The sequence below is a fragment of the Corvus cornix genome, chromosome 2, assembly GCF_000738735.6.
Source record: "Corvus cornix cornix isolate S_Up_H32 chromosome 2, ASM73873v5, whole genome shotgun sequence".
In the NCBI taxonomy this organism is placed as follows: Eukaryota; Metazoa; Chordata; class Aves; order Passeriformes; family Corvidae; genus Corvus; species Corvus cornix.
In genome coordinates, this window is record NC_046333.1 from 120,903,389 (window position 1) to 120,925,981 (window position 22,593).

At 39.2% G+C, this 22,593-nt stretch overlaps 1 protein-coding gene across 2 annotated transcripts; it reads right to left on the reverse strand.

Moving 5' to 3' along the window:
* Positions 1–634: 634 nt before the first annotated feature.
* On the reverse strand, positions 635–18,888 carry LACTB2 (lactamase beta 2). Of its 2 annotated transcripts, XM_010405095.4 has the most exons (7): positions 18,693–18,888; positions 17,975–18,138; positions 16,523–16,646; positions 13,640–13,818; positions 7,188–7,336; positions 5,355–5,436; positions 635–2,847 (listed from the first exon to the last, which is right to left on the reverse strand). In XM_010405095.4, the coding sequence occupies exons 1-7, from the start codon at positions 18,812–18,814 to the stop codon at positions 2,804–2,806; spliced, it is 864 nt and encodes a 287-aa protein (XP_010403397.1). In that variant the 5' UTR covers positions 18,815–18,888; the 3' UTR covers positions 635–2,803. The 2 variants fall into 2 exon arrangements, with proteins under 2 accessions (XP_010403397.1, XP_010403396.1); XM_010405094.4 differs by having other exon boundaries at positions 639–5,436.
* Between the last annotated feature and the right edge of the window lie 3,705 nt (positions 18,889–22,593).

The following is a 22,593-nucleotide window of genomic DNA, read 5'->3' on the forward strand; positions in this document are numbered from 1 at the left end:
ACAGAAGCCACCATCACATGTGGCTTGCCAAGACCTTGCCAACCAAACCAAATACAGCATTTCAGGTGGCAAGATCATGGCGACTTTGGCAGGAAGCGTATTACGGCACCTGCAGTAACAAGACACAAACAGAGGAATACCCTTGTCTATTTGGGAACCTTTCCTGAATTTACTTGTCATCAAACATGCTTAGAGATAGAACCAAGAACAGTACTTTAAAACAAACACAAGCAAGCAAATTAGCAAGGAACAGAATGGGAAACTTCAAAAAAGGTTATACCTACCATCAAACTTCTAGGTCTTAAACATAATAAATGATGTTGCCTCTCAGCACAGGATCTTGAAATTAGCTGGCAGGAAGGCTGGAAACACAATTTGTGCTTCCTCCAGCTTCTGTCCCCAGCTGTTCAGAAAGCTATCCCAGCAACTGGTATTAGCCAGTCTAACCTAGTAAGACAGAAATAGCTCCCTCCCATCTTTTTATTTGTAACTTTTAATGCATTCTGCACAGATGAACATGTTCACACAAGGGATGTGAACAGGCTAATCCCCATTTTTATACCTACACGGCATATAGCTTACATTGCCACCTTTTTAAAATAAACATTCCACTTGACATAATCAACAAGGAACCTTGAGACTTTTTCAACACACCATAGCAAAGTATCCTTTATTATATATATATATCTTAGTAACAGTGCAATTTCTGCTCTTAATATTCCAAAGACACCATACAGGACCATTAATGACATGCCTGGTTGAACAGTCTTTTTCCTTGGTTTTTTTTGAAGATGTCAGGCATTTGCTGCAGCACAGCACAGAACATGGAGTTTTCTATTTGTATCCTCTTGCTTTCTCTGTTATCTTCAAGTTCCAGCAATTCTTTAATTGGATTCTAAAGCCATTTCCATGTATTTAAAAATGTATAGTAAAACAGAAGGAAATTGTTAAGTGAAATTGGATTTCTTCTTTAGCTCAGAAAGGTAGTAAGACATCACCTCCTCATAGCAGTTTCCTGCTGTCTTAGGTTCTCAGACCTCATGACAGAAAACTGTCATTTCACCGAGGATTCTATTTTCCTGAAGCAAAATGACACCATTCAGATCATGTGAATTATCTTTTTTCTTTTTCAAAAAAGCAGTGATAATTATGTTTTTATTCCTAACAATGGAAAAGGTAACTATAAATTCATGGAATAGCTATAGGAAAACTAATTATTAATGAAAAGAAGTCCATGTGAAAATGAAGTCACTATTCCAAAAGGAATTGAGGAAAAAAAATGTTTGAGGGAGGAAGGGATAGAAAGTATCTGGAAAAATGCAAGTAAACAGAAAATACAATAGGAAGGAAACCTAGAAGACCTGAGAAAGACCTCAAAATGGCACTGCACAAAAAATTACAAGTGAGCATGTGTCATGATGTGGCCAAGTTTCAGATCAATGAAGTTTGCAAGAAGCATCATTTTAGGCAGAAAGTAATTATTTCCCTTCTTCAGGGGTCTGGCTACTACTTCAGAATATGATTTCAGTTTTGGGTGGCTATTCTTGGGAGTATTTTTGTTTTGGATTTGTCTCAGCTGATCAGAACAAATGCCATCAGCTTCATAAAATAATGTCAATTATTAAGACATGCCTTCAGTACCCAAACATGCATGTTACACAAATGAGGGTACAGGATTGAATGGTGAAAGGTTTTCAAGGACGTATATTTGTCCTTGATACTTTCAAACATCTCAGGTCTGCTTTTGTTTTTTAAGGCTGAGCCAACATTATAAGAAATGTATGTATCATCAAATGTCACACACTTTGAATACACAAAGTAATGCAAATATTTATGCACTATTCTGCAAGCATAAGGTACACAGAGAACTGAACTTGCAGTTTAAATTAATCTCCAAACATACTTTTATATACTATACAGTATCTTACAACCAAATACAATCTTTTCGTTAAAATATTTGTAGTTTAAGTGGATTAGCAGCAAAACTTAAAGATTGTTAGTTGTGATGTCACAGACAAGGTTAACTTCATATGGCCTGTAACACATATGTAAATTTATACAGCTTTTTAATCACATTCTTGCAGAACCTTATAAAGAGTTTAAGAGTCTGCTCTAACTCAGTGCATTTTTTGACATTCGTTAATTAAAATTAATGAATCCTTTGAATGAATTCCATAGAAATGGTGTCTCCACCAAAAAACACAGAAGCCTGAAATTACTTTCCTATTGCACCTATTGCACTGAGCAACCAATGAAGATGAGCACACTCAGCTGAATTAGCAAAGGAACATAAACCCCAGTATTTACATCTGTTAGCAAAAATAACTTGGTTTTTTAGAATGTACAGGTAACTTATTAGCAAATCACTTTTTGAGAAGCACAAGAAGGTGAAACCAGGTTTAGAATAACATATTTTCTGGTTTTTTTTACTAGAGATTTCTTTTGTATATGTGATTTATTAGGTTTATAATATTGCTTTATGATATCATAGTATTAAGTTTATAAGACCTTGCTATTTGTCTCCTGCCACTGATGACAAAACTCAGCATTTTATAACAGAGGTAAGATTCAATTCTTCACACTCATCCCATTTTATTAATTCAGTACTCACCAGGATATTTTTAAAATTCCAATAAAGTAGAACGTGAAAAACATTAGTTAACTTACTGTAACATTGGTTTAAAATTGTTACCTATTTTTTTTAAAAAAAGGGGTTTTTTTACATATACTCTGAACTCATCATTATGTTTTTTCATACAGAAACCATGTAGATTAAATACATTCCTGAGCAATCTTGCCTAACTTATAAATTGTTTTTCCATCTGAAGCTGGGTGTTTCATCACGTACTGTTAAGAAAAAGAGACCAAATTAGTCACAAATCAACACTTAGATTTTACTTATAAGCATTAGATAATCTCAAATTTAACCTGTACATGCATATGTATGTCTACACGTGACATTTTTTATTAAAACTAATGAAATATTTTTCTTCAGGCCAGTGTTCAGTTTCAATGGAAGGTAATAAACATTAACTGTTTCACAATGTAACCTAGCAGTATAAAGAGTGATTGATAAAAAGGTTTTAATGATCCTCTAGTTATTTAAAGTTTGGTATATTAAACTTTCTAGATATTAAGAAATCTGAGGTAGCAGAGCACTTGTTGCATTTTCTGAAATTTATAACCTTCAGATGGAAAAAAGTCTGTGCTGATAAATTAAGAGCAGCCAAATTATTTTTATCTCTTCATCAGCTATGATGTGAAACAATGACCAAATTATTTATACCCAAACATGGGAGAAAGCTTACACGTGAGCATTGTGCCATGCTCCTGCTTACAAGACATTACTTTTCTGTTTTAAGTAAGAAAAGCAGATCTGTAAGAGGCAGTGTCACTCCCAATTACAGTTACAAAAGTTATGTACTGACAAAACCCACAATCCCTAGTATGAAGTAGTTAATTAATGACTGCAGCAGGCAGCATATGGCCATAATTTGCAGTGAGTAACTCACTTGTAAGGTTGTAATATGCTTGTCACATTCATTATCGATACTGACAAGATGTTTCTTTGGAAAAAAGTTATGTGAAAATTAAGCAGACAGTGTTATGTCTACAGCTCAAGTCTTCCATAATGAGAACAAAACTTGAGATGCTGCAAGGTCGTGGAGTATGGGAAGGGCATCAAAGGATATTAAAATCAAATGAGCAAGTACCATGAGTACACAAGCATTTGTATGCTACATGCTCAGAATCAACAGAATCAGTTTTCCTTAACAGATGCCCTTAATCTGAACTGAAAAATGGGCAAAGGTGATGTGATGTTAAGCATTTACCATAGGTCTGGGCCTAAACTGCAGAGATCAGCACATAACACCAAGTGTTCTGATGAGACTGTGTCCCACCCTCTCTGTGAGCACAAATTCAAGTTTAAAAACAAAACAGCTGCAGTAGGAGAGTCCCAACAATTATTCTGACTAGCATCTCCTCTAGTTATTTAACCACTCTAATAATTTGAAGTAGCTGATACTTTGTGAACAGATACATGACTGTATCTGCTCTCTCTTCAAAACTGAAAAGTGATTTCTGAGAAGAAATGGATTATTTTTGTTTGGTAAACATGAAAAGGGTGGTTTTGAGAAAACAAACCCTTAAGTCAGTAGCTCACTCAACCAAATTATTTCCTGGGCATTCAAGATGCAGAGTCTCTTGTAGGGAAGACTACCTTTAATGAGAAAGTTAATTTATCCACTACTGGATCTCAACAGAAAATGCTGTTGCTTGAACTACTTTGAGAGTGAAAAGAAGGGATAAACAGCACCTGAGGTCCTTGATGAATCTGGAGAAATGTATAGGTCATTGACATATGTTAATAACCAAGAATTGAGACAATATTTAAAAGCTGGTGCAGTAAGTACCACGCTGGTACAGATTCTATGGCATTCTGCACAAAAGACTAAAGAGAACATTTCCTGAACTTCAGTAATGACTGTATTCATGTGATTCTAGTCTATTTTCTTTGAATAAAAAGCAGGTTGTCATTATTATTAGAAAAATTAGGTCTCAATTTTTCAGTTTGCACCTAGCAGCCGTTCTATCATTAAGACAAACAGAAGGTCTAAGTTGAAAAAAATATACTGATTTCATGTTGTTATTCAGGTTGGTAAATGCTGAAAATCTGCAACAGCTGTAAATGAATGTAATTATTTACTTATAAAGAGACAGTCCTGGGTGCAGTTACGTATTGTATAGGAAGAAGTATTTTCCTTAGCTTTGGCTGAGTAACATTTCCACAGGCATATGCCATTACAGAAATAGAATACTTCACCTTGTTCACTAAGAGTAAAGGCACAATGTAAAAACAGTAAACTAAATACAGCAGCTCTACTTAGTACTGTACTAATCAGAAATTGTAAAAATTTACACTGTGTGATTTTAACCATCACTATTAACACATACACACAAAAACATGCATTTTGCAAGAGCAAAAACTTAAATATAAACCCATAAAATGGGTTTAACTTGTACATGCATATTTAGGTATGAATTTCAGAAAATACAGGAAGGTATAAAAGCTAGCATTAGGAATGCATATTATGGTATGTTTTAAATAAAAATTTAAAGGTATATGCATAGCAGTAATCTGAGCTTTAAGCACTCAAATACTTTACAAAATACTTTCTAAAAGTTTGGAAATACTGTACAACCATTTTAGATACTACTCTGCTTCAATTTGTCTGATGGACAGCTACTGCAAAAAATTGCATTTTTTTTCCCTAGAAAATAACGCACTAAAATAACATGAGAAATAGTGCATAGAACATCAAAATGAAAATGACCCTCCTTCCACCACTTACACACTTTTCCTTCTTTTTCCAGCTTCTTCAAGTGGACTAGGAGGTTACTTTCTGCTGCTGGAAGTAAATTTTCAGGTATTTCCTAATGGGAACAAAAAAATATGCATTTTGTATTTGTTTTAATATCCATCAATTACTTTTTCAATATAGAGAATGCATGGTTTATTACCATGCATTGGTATGTGGAACATTCAGTTAGTTACATAACACCAGGAAACTAAGATGGATAAATCAATTTTATACCAGTTAAATAAGTAGTCTAACAACACATTTTAGTTTACTTTGCTTGTTTTTTTTGCATTATCCATTTGTATGATGAAAACTTTGGCCAGCACTAAGAAGACTCCTCTTCAGAGCTTGGTCTGCCCTGGGTTGTCAGTGTAGCTGAGTATTTTTAAAGACAAATTTATGATGCATTTCTCCACAGATATCTATCACTTCTATTCCATGACAACATTTGCATATGTTTAAATATCCTGTAGCAATTAGTATCTGTGAATGAATAAACAATAAAAAAAAATGTAACAGCTTCAGGACGACAAAATATCTCAAAATTTTTCAATGCTCATTACATAAAAAGCAGTAACACCTGTTGCCCAGAAAAGCCGTGGATGCCCCATCCCTGGAAGGGTTCAAGGACAAAGTGGATGGGGCTTTGAGCAACCTGGTCTTGTGGAAGGTGTCTCTGCCCATGGCAGCGGGGATGGAAACTGACAACCTTTTAAGCCCCTTCCAAACCAAACCATTCTATGATTGTAAGACGATTGCTCAAAATCCCCCTCTCCGGCTCTATCATCCTAAAGGTAAAGCTCTTTTTTCCTTGTTGAAAAGTAAAAAGTTCTTTAAATAGTATGTGTGGCAGGAAAGTTCACTAGAAAACTAGTTAAATAAATCATGAACCTTTAGAATATTCTGAAAGCATATACTTTGTTTCGTAATATAAAGCTTTAATAGTACTGAAAAAAATTCTTACATAGACAGGACAAGCAGTTTGTGATTTACAGAAATATGAGAATGGCTCTATACTTAAAACCTAGTTGATCAGGCAGGAGAACTGCGGAAGCTGAACTGCCATAGGTAATGGTACATCAGGACTGCAAAATGTTCAGTGTGATGTAGTCATTCTTTTGGAAACCGGGGATCAGCTGAACCATGAAAAATGAGTTGAGAAGCTGTTACAGACCTGTTCCCAAGCCACAGCCACTGGCAACTTTGACATCTTTCTCCAAAGTAGAAAAGCTGTATCTCTTAACTCTGCTTGTTATGAGGGCAATTCCACACCACAGGGACAAATTGCAGAGGTTACATGAAGGATGATGAAGTAGCAAAAAAGTACTCTTACACCAGTCTAATGACACATACAAACTATCCAACTTCTCAGCTGCAATATCCTCCTCTGTGGAACTGCAGTTCACCTGCAATCTCCTGCAGACTGATAAACCAAGAACTGGAAGTTTTTAGCCAACCTTCAGGATGCTCCAAACACACTTTGGGAAATCCACAACTAACAGTCATGTCAAACTTTTCACCTTGAACCAAGCACTACAATTTTATTTTTGCTCATTCTTATGAAACTGTGCCTAAGACCATCTGGATAGTTAAATAAGTTCCCAAGAATTGTCTGGGCCCCGCTCCAATTAAATGCTTAAACAAGACAATTTAAATGCACAGTCATAAGTGAACCCTGAACAGGCAGAAGTATTTTTTATCCCTTTTAAAAATCCACCATGGTTTTCACCAAAAGCCACCATGGTTTCCACTTACATACAAATTTTATGAACACAAACTCCATTTGCTTTAGTTTGATCTAAAAAACTTTTAATCAACAATTACCTTGTATACTATCTTTACAAGCTCCGAGGATGTGTATGATTTCCCAGCATTCTGCTGGAAAACATTTAGAATTTGCTGTTCACGTGCAAGTCGGTGAGAAATGTAGTTTTGGATTCTAGTATTTGCATCACGTACTACTGGGCCATGACCTAAAAATCAAAACACATGTACCAGAGCACTATTATTTACATTTGTAATTAAGTACACTATTGAATAATTAAAACATTCTTACGTAAACTCCAGTAGATTTAAAAGTCATGAGAAAAAGGTTCGAATGTCTGTATCACAGTCTGCATCTGAAAACCATTAAGATGGAAAGGAAGAATAAGAATATGAAAAGTCTGAATGGGGAAAGGGAATACTTCAGAAGGAATAAGGAAAGCAAGGGAAGACTAGGCTATTAGAAAAAATGAAAGGAGCTCACTGCTGAACAGATTTAAAAAATGAGATTCAGATTACTGTATTATCTCTGTTTGCCCGTCTTCCTCTCCCCAAAGGATATTGATACTAATGACTTAAACTGATACTGGCCTTGGAACAATAATGGCTGATGCAAAGGACTCAGGTACGTACTACTGTCCTGTTGGGGCAAACACCAAGGTGACATCTTTAATTATGACATGTAATTTTCCCAAACACATCTTCAAAACGGATTCATACACTGTATTTTATGCCTTTAAAAACACTGTCCCAAGCATTATTAATTTCTTAAAAACAATTAAGAGAAGACCAATAAGTGAGCCAATCATAGTGAGTCAGGGCAGGAAAAAAGGAAGGCACAGGGAAAGTTACGGGTGGATCATTTTATGTCTGACTGCTTAATAACCAAAACACATGTTTTTTCCTGGACTGATCAGAAATGTTCCAACTTACTGACAGGCCTTTGAATCACATTATGAAAAGGCTTAATTGGTAAAGCACTAACCTTTATGAAAAATCAAATACTGCCTCATGGTACATTAAAATGACAAAGAAAATATTGTTCAGCCATGAGAGCTACACGCACAGAAATTAAACTTAATATGTTACCCGTAGAGGAAGTGACTTGCACAAATATTCATCACATGCTTTTTATAGCAAGGTTTCCTATTTCTTTGCCTGTACAACTCACCTGAAATAGCGGCAGCAACTTCCAGCTCTGCCAGTGTAAACTCTAAGTAATTTATAAAATTAGTATAAAAGAAACTACTGTAAAAAGACATAGCTTTCTTTTAGGAGTTGTTTGGTATCATCAAAATCAGTTTCTTTTGAGGTTCTCTGACTATTTAAAAAAAATCACCATGTTCTTTGCTTGTAGTTTTGGTTTTACTGATTAAATGACTTTTTAAGCTTTTTAAATTAAAGCTTATTTTCCCAGAGGACAGGCAGCTTATAGAAAAAGAGCAACTGATTTTTCATGTTTTGAACTAAAGCATCAAAGGAATCTATCCTTCTATAAGTCAAAATATTTATACATATCTCAATTTATACACTCACTTCAGCACATTTGAAATTACTAAGTATACATTGAAGCTTACCTTGTTTAAATAAAGTATTATAAATACAAGATATTTAATGTCTAAATATAAAACTATACTGTCATATGCATTTATATTTAATGATTTCAAACATATTTAATCTGAAGCTATTTTTCCTTACAAAATAAATTACAAGTATAACAGTATCTCTACTGTTAGAGTTTATAAACCCAAAACTTTAAATGTAGAAAAAACATAGCAAGATATATAAAGCAGAGACTGCAATGTTAACTGTCCATTCTCTTGCATTCTCTAATGACAGAAGTCTCACTAAAGCAATCAAAATTAAGGGTTACCCATGGAATCATAAGGCATTCTTAAAACCTGGCCCTACTCTTCCAAGTGATTTAATTGACTTAGACTACAAGACCAATGTCAGAACCTGAAATGGAACCCCCATTTTGCAAAGTTAAAGGGATTTCATATCCATTATATCATCTGATCCATAGCTGTTGTGTATGAATATATGTACATTAAAATGATCTCAGAAAGCTTGGAACTAAATCCAGATGTGGAACTTTCCCATCCATCATTTTTCAGGGACAGTAATACAGGTATTTATTTATTAATGAATAAATGGATCAATATCTGAATAAATGTAAAATGTTTCTGAGCATACGAAAAGCACCCTCAAAATACGAATGTCTTTCCATGAATTATGGAAAATTATTATTTTAATATCAGATAGATTCATATTATTTCCTCATAACACGTTGCGAAGTGTGAGATTCTCTTACTTTAAATTACAGCACAAAGGACAGAAGCGAAGAAAACAATTGGCTCATGAAATCTTCCACAGACTCCTAATTCCAGTACTGTTATTTTCTGTATTACCAAGGAACATTGTTTATTATTACAGGATGGGGAGCCCTCTGCTGACTAAAATGCCCTTTTTTTGTCCCAAGGATTCTCATCAAATATCATCTGTAATTAGATATCATGAGTGGACTGCCTTAGTCATTCCCACATTATATTCAAAAAGAAACATGGAAGGGGAAGGATTGACAAAATTCACCTACTCTCACCTAGCCAGCAGTCAGTTTGTTACAAAAATTTACCTAATTCTGAGGCTACAACATGAGTGCTAAAGCATGGATGGGGAACAGAGAAACAGTTCAAGAATTATGAAGGCCTAATACTGCAGCACAGACAAAGTACTTTTCTTATACAGAAAGTATTGTTAAAGCAAACTACCTCTGCTGCAGTTACCCAGCTGTTGCAGTGGGGATCCTGCAACACGCATATACCAAACCAGGAGTCCCGTGGAAAGGAAATATATATGGACAGACAGATTCTTGCTAGATGTTTCAGAGATGTTTATTTCTCCAGCCGCATGGCCGGAGCCTCTGCCCAGGAACTGTTCCAGTCACGGGACCAAGGGTCCTTCTGCCCGCGCAGGGAACACAAACCAACCAATGGGAACGAGGCTGAGCAGGGACAGGGAAGCCCCGTGTCTGTGCCCTCAGGGCCCCTCTGCCAGGGCTTCATGGCAGGGGAGGGACCCCAACACCTCACCCGTTTTATTTTAATAAAAGGAGAATGAAAACAACTGGATAAACGTAACAAGAACAGTTTCAAAACAAAACAAGCCACCCTCCTGAGTCTTTAAATGTCCAATCAGATTCTGTGGAACATCTTAGGGCTGACAGAAGGGAGACAGGATTCTCTGAGCATGCTTTGTGGGGAAACTGAGGCAGGAGAGGGTTTAACTTCTTCCCTCCCCCTTTTCATCCCCCACTCGGCATTGGAAAGGGATTTTTGGGGAAACAGTTGGCAAAAGCATGGTTTTGTGAGGGAAACCATGGATGAAAAAACGGATTGGGAATACACTGGGGGTAATAGGACATAGGGTAAAAGGGAAAAGTGGGATTAGGAAAGGGAAACTGTAGGGGGGGGCTTACAATGGAGATATTGTCTAACATGACTATGATTTTTTGCATATATACTGCCTTTTACAGGAACACCATCAGGCCCAGTGACCTGCGATGCTTGTAACCCTTTTCTCCCTAGAACAATTTTGAATTCCACGACTTCTCCATCTCCCAAGCTTGGGATGCATTTTTCAGGGTTATTCTTTTTAATAGCAGTTCTATGCACGAATATGTCTTGCTGGTTGTCACACCTTGTTATAAAACCATAATTTTGCTTAACATTATACCATTTTACTATCCCTAAGGTCTTAGTTACTATGATCTTCTCCTTTTTCCGAGTGGCTGCTGTTTTCTGTCTCGCTGTGTCTTTGCCCTCTCTTTCGGTCGCTCCCGTGTTGGAATTGTCGGGGCTGCTGGTGCCTGCGCGCTCTTCCCGGGGTCGCATTCGGGGCTGTGCGGGCCGGGCCGGGCCGCGCCGCTCAGTTCTCCGTGAGTCGCCTCCTCTGGTCGCAGCTTCGCTGCCGCTGCCGGGCGCTGCACCCACGTCTCAGCTGGGCCCCCGAGCGACGACCCCCCAGCGCCCTGCTCCAGCGCGCGTTTCGGTTCGGCGCGGCTCCATTCCACCGCCACCGCCGCCCGCCGCCGCCCGCGCGCCGCCCCTCTCGGTTGGGCGTTCACGGGGCTCGCTCCACCACGCGCTGGGCTGGGCCGTGCGGGCACCGCCGGGTCCCGCCGCTCCCGCCGCGCCTCGCTCCGCCACCGACACTGCGGCTCGCGTGGCTCCGCCCGCGCGCGGGAACTGCCTCGCTGCTGCTCGCAGAGCGCTCGGTGCACGTGGCCTGGGCCGCACGGTCCCTGCGCCAGGCTTCCCTTCGCCAGGACACAGCTGACATTGCTCAACAGTCTCGGTAACTAAATAATATTCACGAAAATATTCTTCCATCGGCATATATTTTGACTCCAGTATTAACTGTGTCCAAACAGTTTTCCAAAAGCCCTTCGTAAGAATTAAATCCCAAGAAACATAGAAAAAGTTCTTAAACAACCATGCCAGGAAGTGTTTCAGTTCTTTTTGAGCTTGAATCAAGCTAAAATTTACAAATCGTTGTTCAAGAATCATTTTAAGTTTAAGATAAATGTCCATATGCGGCTCTGAGAGCCAAGAGTCTTCCCACCGTTCCTCCATAGTTTAGATATGGAATAGCAAAGCAAAACCAAGAAGAGGAATCCAAAGTTTTCAGGGTTTACTCACACAAATCAGTCGCTTAGGGATCGGGGATCGTTCTGCTCTCAATTCTCCACCATTTGTTGCAGTGGGGATCCTGCAACACGCATATATCAAACCAGGAGTCCCGTGGAAAGGAAATATATATGGACAGACAGATTCTTGCTAGATGTTTCAGAGATGTTTATTTCTCCAGCCGCATGGCCGGAGCTCTGCCGAGGAACTGTTCCAGTCACGGGCCCAAGGGTCCTTCTGCCCGCGCAGGGAACACAAACCAACCAATGGGAACGAGGCTGAGCAGGGACAGGGAAGCCCCGTGTCTGTGCCCTCAGGGCCCCTCTCCCAGGGCTACACGGCAGGGGAGGGACCCCAACACCCAGCAGTATCAACAACTGTTCTGATTGGGCAATAGCCACCTTCTACGCAACTGCACATACGTTTTGTGGTGCATGGATGAAAAAAGAAAGTTAGTTCCAAACCATCTTAATACTTAGCTATCATCACTGAAAATGCACCATGTCAGACTGGCTTCCTAACTGAAGTACAGTATGCACACACTTAAAACAGTAGCAAACAGTTATAAATAAAGAGCACCAATGTTCAGCCTTAGTGAATGTGTAATCTAGATACATAACCATTAAGAATAGAGTGAAATACAACAGATAAAATTGATAAACCAAATAGAATTTGGTTTATATACGGGGTTTTGGAAGGCAGAAATTCAGTTTGAGGAACAGGCTTTATTTGGAGGTATTAAGAAAGAAAGAAAGTAAAACATTTGATTTGAGATTCTGGAGGCTAAAAAACTACTGTTAGTTTTAACAGTAGTTAAGTCAATAAATATGACCAAGTCACTATTCTGTCTACATCAACCTCCACATCCATGGAATATCTACGATGTGTTTCTTAAACAGCATTTTTATGCTTAGACCTTAAAGGGCACCTACTTCAAAAGAAGGCTATTTTAAGAGTGAACACAACAGAGTAGGCTAAACATAGACGGTTAATAGAACAAGGCAGAACTGAGAACATAGACACAGTAGCTTAGAATGACAAGTTGAAGATGAAACAGAAAAAGTCAGAAAAAATCCTGAGATGTAGCTCTGAAAAAGCAAATGAGGAGCTTAAACCTTATTTACATAATGAATTCTTAAAATGCAGTCTTGTCAAACAGACAGGGTATATATTAAAAGTAAATGCATTCCCAAGGTTTGGAGGAGAGAGAGGAAAAGAATTAAAGGAAAGCCATAGACTGAATGAATCGGCAACTTATTTTTAGAACATTTTTGGCCTCTTGGCTCTTGTTCAAATTTAACCTAAGTTATTAACTAAGACAACCATACCACAGTTCTGCAGCTTTCCAAGATGAATTTGTGATTAATCAGTACTGCAAAGGACAGACATCTCTCTCAAAAAACACTACTAGGCTAGTCACATTGACAGTGAGTGCAAGTGGGGATGAAAAGGACTGAAAGAACAACTATTATTTTTTCTTCCAGGATAACATTAAAGCACAGGGATAGAGTAAAATAAGAAAATTAAATTTGCTGTATGATTCCAACAGTGAAAGATTTTGGCCTCTGGAGTCTTTGGGCACAGAAAGACAAGATCCACCCTCAAATGAAGAAATTTCACAAAGGAAAGATACCTATCACTAAAAATTTTTAAGTTTTGCAGATCACCATGACAAAGTTAGCTTAGCTTAGCACTTACTAAGTAATGAACTTGAATTGTTAGATCAGGAATGATGTTTAATTGTAATAATAGTTCTCAAATTCTTGGAGGAGATATTTAAAAATTACACAGTAAAAGAGAGCAGTTAAAAATAAAAACACTTACCTGGATATATCAAATCTGGTTTCATTTCTAGCAACTTTTTCAAAGTTTTCATGTAATCATACAGGTCTTCTATTACTGTTGTTCCTTCCCCTAAAATACAGTCACCAGAAAATACAGCATTTTCTTCTTCTAGATGTAGAACCATATGATCATCAGTGTGTCCCGGTGTATATAAAACTCTATTTAAAGAGCAAAGAAAGCATATGTTTTCCATACAGCATATATACTTCGTTTTTGAAGCCAGAACAAACGATGATAAAATCATACACTTGCAAAGCAGCCCGTAACAAGAACAAAAAAAAATTGACCAAAAAAGGCTGAAAAGTTGATGTAAACAGGTATCACTGCCTAATCCCAGTCCATTTTCTTATACCATGTAAAGAACACCAATCATCATCTCTAACATGCTTTTACTTGCATGACACACCATAATATAAGTGCATTAAAGGAGCTGACTAGCCATGTAGAATTTCAGTTTTAGAGGGCTTTACTCTGAAGCTTCAAAACAGAAAATTGACATGTCATTTCCAGATTGAAACATGTGAAGTTCTTGACATACATGCTGCACTTAGGAAGGAGGGTATGGATGATGTCTATTCTTTTAGAAATTACCTACAAACTTCCAAACCCGACCCAGAAAAAGTTCAGTCTTCCAAAGTTTATTTTTCCGAAGTTTATTTTTAAAAGCCCCATAGCACAGTGGAGCACAGCTGTCAAACACAAAGAACCATGGTCTATTCAGCTATTCTATGTGCAAGTCATTAAACACCTGCATGGGAAGGATTAAGCTCATCCACAGCTTGGTTGAGCACCGTATTAGCATGCAGCAAAGGGACAGTGGGTATGTATATAGTATGTGGTAACCTGAGCTGCCAAGGAGCTGCACTGGGGTGTCCTTTTACTATGATTTCTGGAAAGCAGAAGGGCCTTATGCCGAGGCTGATGCAGACTGAAAGTAACACAACTCTGACCAGCATCACTGCAAAAATTCATTACAATCTTCTTGTCAATGGCAGATGCATCAAAGCAGTGATCAGAAACTGACAGAGCTGGTGCCAATCGTGGTGTACAGGGCAAGGCTAAACAGCTCCCAGCCACGTCAATTTAGGGCTGGGAGACCACAAGTGCAGCATCATCTCATGCAATGACTTCCAGCTCCTACTGAATACTGAGCTCAGAAGAAAGCAGGTGAGCCAATGCCCTGTGGAGCCAACATCAAAATCAAGTTGGTAGGTTGTAGTTCACCTTTGGGAAATGGTGTCCTTCAATTCTTGACCAGGAAGCCAAACCATTAAAATAGCAGAAAGAGAACTCAAGACTGCCTGGCACACCTTGAAAACGTGAAGGTTGCCAACTAAAATGTAACATGCACATACTGCTATTTTGGAAGCAGTCGTGGGTCTAAGAGTATCCTTAAAGTAATTACCAAATAAGAGGTGAGAATATCTGCTTTTAATCAAACAAAGTTGGCTGCATTACCCCTGTCACAACCCACCCATAGGGGCTGTGATGTTTGTTATAAATTCTCTTCAGGATCAACAAGGACACCGGACTACATGTCAGGGAACTTCCACACTTTCTGGTACAATCACCTTAAGTCCTGCAACTAGCCCACTATTTGGTCTCAGAGGCATTGGCTAACAAGCCCTTCACTTTGATGACACACTTCAACAAGCTCCCAATCCTCACAACAAACTTCTCACAGGTGTTGCCTAACAAGCCCTGTATTTTTACAACAACCTGCAACAAGCCCCCAACTCCCACAACAGCACAGCCAGTCGGTCTGAGCCCTTCAGAAACTGAGCTGGGGTGGGGGATGGATGAAAGTGTGAGTCTGAAGGCAGAAAAGGAAGTTGGCTCAGGACAATGCTGTCCCACCTCCAGGGGATCCTCCCTGCCAATCACAACTTCCCTGTCACAAGTCAGAATATCTGAGACAAAACATGCCTACACTTGGTCCTCCACAATCCCAAACTTCAAAATGTGCTAATCCTTGACTGACTTGAAGTTAAAAAAATTATTTTCCATCTCCAAATTTTTGTCCAAACATGTGCCACTTAGGGTAGTGAAAGGTCTTCAGTATGCAATATAATACTCTTTTTACTTATATTTTTACAAGAATAAAATAAAATGCTTTTGGACAAAATACATCCCTTTTCTTTTTTAATGGTTTTTTTCTTCCAATCAACCAAGTGACATATTCTACAAGTGGGATATAGCTCCCATCTAAACTGAGGAAAACAAGCAAACTTTGTCCTTATAAGAGTAATGCCTTGTTAATGAAAGAAGTCTGAAAACTGAATGGTCAAACCTTTTTATTGTGTGTGTGCTTTCATGGGGCAGACTAGCTTTCTGTTTCACACTCATTCAGACTAACATAGGCAGTACTCTCCATGGAAAGAAGTCCTCCAAAACTGGTACCCTACAAGAACCTCATAGGTTCAAGGTTTAAAATTTAACATTTTAAGTATTAAATGTTTTAGAGCTTCCCAGGGAAATATTTTTAAAGTAAAAAGAAAGCCATGCTAAATAATCCAGCCAGACTACCACAGACTTCCTCAACTTTAACAGTAACTAATTGCGTAAGAGCGATGAGAATGCATATAAAATCCTATTTGATTTTCCTGGTGAAAGTATTTTTCTAGGGAAATATTCTTAATTTCTCTGCTGAGTACAAAGACTAAATCCAAAGGCTAATTTCTGATAATTCTCATTCACAAAAACAATTTATTTCTATTAACATATCCTGCTGGATCATGATAGGAAGTCAACATGCATAAGTGCTGAAAAGATTAGATGTATGGATTGGCAATCATTAGAATTAAGATACATGTACAGGTCAAAATTCTGAAGAAAGAAGAACTTGCAGAAATTCATGGTTACCTGAGTGTGGCTCCCTCCGTCTGTATCACATCTCCATCTTTAAGATAAAAATATTTATGTCCTCCTTCTATTGTTTCTTCACAGTGAGGGACACGAGGGAGCTTACATATGCGATATTCTGAATCTAATATTTAAGGAAAGCAAAGAAAACAATGTTTTGAATTTGCCACTAACATAGTTATTCCACAGACAGGTTACTTTTTGAATAAGTACGATTAATTATCACACAGCATGAACACAAAACTAGAAACAACAAATTCTGTATAGTAACTTTATATTTGTAGAGCAACCTTATTCCAGAGCCAAACCCACTAAACAGTGAAAGCCACTGATTCTGAATACTGCGCTCTGGACCAGCGACAAACTCGAAGATGGCAAAAACCCACAAATGGAATTAATAAAGATCAGTAATTGTTATATTTTACAAATGTTCTTTCTTGACTCAAGAGCAAACTCCCCCAAGTTTTTACACCACCACTAAGATTTCTGTGCTCACATTTTGCTTTATGATTCACAGAAGCACCACTGAAAATTTGCCTAAAATTGGATGAAGACTTTTTGACCTGCAACTTCTCTCAGCTTTTACCATTCTGAACAGTGCATAAAATGCAAACACTTTAGCTGAACAGCTATAGATAGCAACCCAGAAAGGCATTTATATACCTTGCTAGTCTTTACAACCACATTCATAGGTTGGCAAGCCCAAAAGCCTCACCAAGACACTCATACACCCACGTCTCCAAGACACCAATTGTTTTCAGTAGTGCCCAGGCTTCGTTGCAGATAAGCACCTGGCAACTTTACAAAATTAAGCCTGCGACAAAGCTCGTGACAAAATCCAACAACGTTAAGAATTACCACACTATCCATACTGCTTATTCTCTTCCCAGATACCAATGCAGAAATGTCTCTTACTGTTTATCAACATGAAATACACACTTTTAGATCAGACTTTACTTGCAGACTGCCCTACTGCTTTCCCTTCATGATCTGAGGCCTATGAATTTGTCAGCAATTACTAATGGGCTCCTTTCAGGAATCTCAAAGTTATGCACAATTCTTTTTCAAAATTCAAGCTATTTGTGTTTACAAAAGGGAAAATAACAATCAAGTTATCATTGCTGTCCAAGTAAAACAGAACAAGTATCAAGTTTTTCTCACATTTCTTAATACCATGCTGATGGTAACCTAGGTTCTCATTATACACACATAAGAAAAATTCACTATGAAGTTATGCACAAGTATTGAAGAAAACCTGTAGTACTACAACTATTACATTCAGATTATTCATTGCTCTCAATCTATACACTGCAGCAGAATCATGAAATTCCATGCAGTTTATACAGCAATTCCAGAAGAATAATTCAGTTGATTTGCACAGAAGCATTCAGTTAATGTTTTTTCTTGCCATGTATCTAACATTGTCAGCAATATCTGAAATCTCTGGCCTACCATTTGGGATGTTTTTGCAGATATCAGGTATTCCACCAGTATGATCACGATGCCAGTGTGTCACTAAAATGTCTTGAATCGCGATGTTGAACTCTGACAGTGCCTGCTTTAAACAGCTGATATATTCAGGAATAGCTGGCTCTCCGGTGTCAATAAGGACCCTTCTACACACGGACCAAAAAAAGGGAGGGAGAGACACACACCAGAGAATAAAGAGTGTTCATATGACAGCCAAGTAATATGAATAAAATAAGCCAACACATGGAAATTTAGCAATAATTGATGTCTCCATATCCAAACGCCACTTCGTGCCTCCTGATATTCCATCCCTGTGGCATAACAATTTAAAAAGTGGGATACATAATAAACGTAGGCCACACATTTACAACTCCGGGGCAAGAGGCAGAAGCCACGTTTAATACCGCGGGGGAGCTGCGAGGCCTGAGACACCCGCCCGCTTCCCTCACGGAATTCCCCGCCTCAGCCCAAGGGTCGCCCGGAGGAGACTCCACAGCGCCCTGCCCAAGCCGCCTCCGGGCACTAGCCCCTAAAATTTAATGCCGTACGGTTTCTTTCCTCTTTCTAACCTGACTAAGGGATTTGGGAGCAGGCCGGTAGCGGCCTCTAGAGCTGGAGGCAGTGCACGGTCCCCAAGAGGGGCCGGGGCAGAGAAGCCTCGTCCGCCGTGCCCTGGCCCTTCTCCGTGCAGGGTCGGTACCTGCGCCCGGTGCCCACCAGGTAGGTGTTGGTGCCCTGCAGGGTCATGGGCCCCGGGTTGCAGCCCAGCACCCGCACCACCCGCGACGAGAGCCGCTCGATGCGCGGCAGCAGCGACACCATCTCCGAAAAGAATCGCCCCGAGTTCCCAGCTCCACTTCCCTCACGACGCCAGAACTCGGGAAGGCGGAAGCCTCTGTTACCCCTGCTCCGCCTCCCGCTGCCCTGCCGCGGCGCCTTCCGCCCGGGTGCGAGGCGGCTCCGCCCGTTCCACGGCCGGGGCGGGGCGGCCGCCGGTGTGCGGCTAAAACCCGGCTCCTAGCGATAAACGCTGTGGTGATCCAGCGGAATAAAGTTCTCTTTCGTGGAGGGCAGTTCTCGGTGGAGTTCAGTTCGCCGTGCCGGGTTGGTGCGTCGCTGCTGCCCATTGAGAGGCATGTCCTGCTTCTGCGGGCTTTTTCCAGAGAAATTTGTTGCAAGAGGCAGATACACCTTCTCTATATCCCAGGAAGACGCCCACTTAGAGCGTACGTACGAGCTGTGTGGGCTCCTGCACAGCACATAGGCGCTATCTAGGATTCAGCGTTTTTAATAAAATTTGAGAGCTATTGGAGAGCGTCCAGCAAAGGGTCACTAAGATGATGAAGGGACTGGAGCATCTCTTTTGTGAGGAAAAGCTGAGAGAGCTGGGACTGTCCAGCCTGGAGAAGAACAGGCTCAGGAAAATCTCATCAGTGTATGTAAAAACCTGAAGAGAGGGTGTGTAGTGGACCGAGCCAGGCTCTGTCACAGGGCCATTGCCTCAGGTCCTGTCATGGTGCCCTGTGCCAGGACCAGAGGCAATGGGCACGAACTGGAACACAGGATGTTCACTCTGAACATCAGGAAACGCTTTTTCACTGTGCGGATGACCGACAGTTGGCACAGGGGGCCCAGGGAGGTTGCGATGTTTCCATCCTTGGTGATGTTCAAAACTCATATGGACGCTGTCCTGGGTAACTGGTTATAGGTGGCCCTGCTTGAGCTGGGGGCTTCAAACGTGAACTGCAGTGGTCCCTTCCCAGCTCAGCCATTCTGTGACTTTGTGAAATTATGTCACTGCCATCCAAGTGGAAATACTGTGTTTGCAAGCAGCAAACCTGCAAGGTGCTGAAATTTACCTGTTTGGCTTTTCAGCATCTTCTCTGAACCCCCAGATTAATTACCTTTCAAGTGATACTGTTAAAAAAAATAGGGTAGACTTGTTCTCTCCTTAAACTACCTGTAAATGAAGAATAAACATAATTTAACCTGAAATAAAAGCAGGTAATATTACTGTAGGTAACTGTACTAATATTAGAAATGCCAATATTATCTGATTGTTCTATACTTATATAATATCTCATACGGTACCTGTTATAAGGTGATCATAGCAATACAAAGCCACAGCCAGAAACTGTACCCCTGATGCTGATAATCCCTATATTTAGGCCTTCAAGCCAATTTCCTTGATTTATCTGTTAAATCTTTACCTATTTGAGATACCTATTTACTTATTTGCGATATAAACCCATTACTTTTATTTTTTATTTTCATGCTCATTAAAGCATGAACTACAGACAACAGAAGGGATGTTTCAGGTCAAAGGAAAAAAGCCTTTATGTGTGCAGGTATGCTGCCGAAATAATAAAGAAAACCCCCTACACAATATTTCGGTCTCTCCCCATATCATTTGCCTGTATGCTCTTTTGTAAGAAACTGACTAGACCTGAATTTACCTAATCCTGAGGTACCCTCTTATGCTTATTTTGTAACATATTTATATAGCTATTGGTACATTCAACCAATTTTCAGTCTTCAGGTAAAGTTTAGTTTAGTCATTAGAAGAAGCTACTACCTAAGCCAAGGCAACTTGTGAATTTAAATGGTTTTCTATTTTTAAGAAAATTCTGAATGTTTAGAGAGGGTTTTGAAAATTATTTATCTGAATTTTACATGTCATTGATAACTCAATATGGTGCCATTATTTGTAACAATACAAGACTTTTTTTTTTTTTCCAAATTAAAAATTGTTTGGGGAGCTGTAGACTTGTTCGCTGGGGTGTCCTTGTTACTGCTGTTGCTGTCCTGTACTAAAGAGCTTTCTGATGTTGGGCAGGAGCTGTGGATTTGCTTCATCTGTAGGTGGCAGCAATGGTGCCTTTGGAGAGCGAAGTACAAGTTCTTAGATCGTTTCCTGCACAAGCCTATCTGTTTAAAAAATCTGTTGTTTCTCTTACAATACAGAGGTTAATAGGCACATAGTGAAAGTCCTGCTATTATGCTCTGATAGGGTACAAGAAAAGATGAGTGTACACCTTCAAGTTCTTTTGGTTCTTTGACTGTTTTGCATTGTTAAATTTTTGAGGGGAAAAGTGTTCTGAAGCAGGTAAACTACCAGTAAAAACACCAAAACCAGCTGAGTTTCAATGAACCTAAAAGTAAATTGTAGGTGATATACAATGATTAATTTTGTAACAACTATGAGATACACAAGACACAGACTGGTATTTCTGAAAATCCCACAAGGTAACTGTTTGAATTTTTATCACTCAAGAAATCTTTGAGTACTGGCACTTGGCTTTTTTAACATTTTAAGAGTAAATGTTGAGGATAAATGCCTCTCCACTGTGGCTGTGTAATAGCCTAATAGAACTAAGCACAAGCATGTAATTCTTCAATAATTAGTCTGAATCAATTGAATAGCAGATAGGAAATATCTTGAGAGACTTATCTTCATAGCTGTTGGCATGTGAATGTCTTGTTGAGAGGATTTTTTACTTGCAGAATTTCTCTTTCTGTTTCATTTTATTTTTATTCTTTTTATCTGGTACAGAGATAAGGGAAAAGACCTTAAACCAAAAAGAAGTGAAGCAGATTTTGCAGAGAGAAAGGCCATGGGCTGCAAGATTGCTGCATGGAGAGGCAACATTGTGTAGAAAATGTAAAAAGTCAGATCAGCAGGTTTGTGGGAGATGGTTAGGGGGGATGATGAAGGGCCTGGGACATCTCTCTGAAAAGGAAAGGTTGAAAGAGCTGGTTCTCTCCAGTCTGGAGAAGAGAAGGCTCATCAATGCCTATAAATACTTGAAGGGTCCTTCCTACCACATTTGGAAGCAAATAAAAGGATATGTACTGAATACCATAGGAGATTTGTCACAATTTAGAATTGTGCTTGCTTTCATGCCAAGTCTAACCAGAAAACAAATAAATCATCCAGCCAGTAATTTATCTTGTGGGCTGCTTGATTTACACTCCAAGAATCAGGTACACAAACCCTGCCCCTCCCTCTGTGGCACAGAGTTTTTGTCATTCTTGTTATTGTAACAAAGGTCACAGCAGTGAGTTTGTGACTTGGCTGACTTAATGGTATTTCAAGCACTGCAAGGACTGTTTAGGACTAAGACTTTCTAAAGTATAAGGGAGAAGCAGGAAGGCACACAAAAAAAGACAAGGGTTGATACCATGTTCATTATGAAGACACTGAGGACTGTACTCCTGTCCTAAGAGCTGGAAAAGCTACAAGCTGAGGGTGTGCATCCTCCTGTGCAGCACACAGAGGCAGAATCACACCTGTGCCTTGTACCCTGCAGCTGTTTTGAACATGCATAAAAGTTTCATGTTGAGTACCAACAGCTCAGCTGGAGCACACTCTTACAAACACCTGTAGTTTTACCAGAGGAAAAGCATTTTAATCACCTGTCCTTGGCCATGTGCAGTCTCTTCATGCCTCATTGCACAGAAAGGATTTTTTCAAAGTGCATTGTACTACAGTTTTCAGCTATAGCCAAAAGGATCATTCTTTTTGCATAAATCTTTGGGATATATACATGGGTGTATAAATAAATAAGTGACTACATAGAAGCAAACATATACATGTAAAC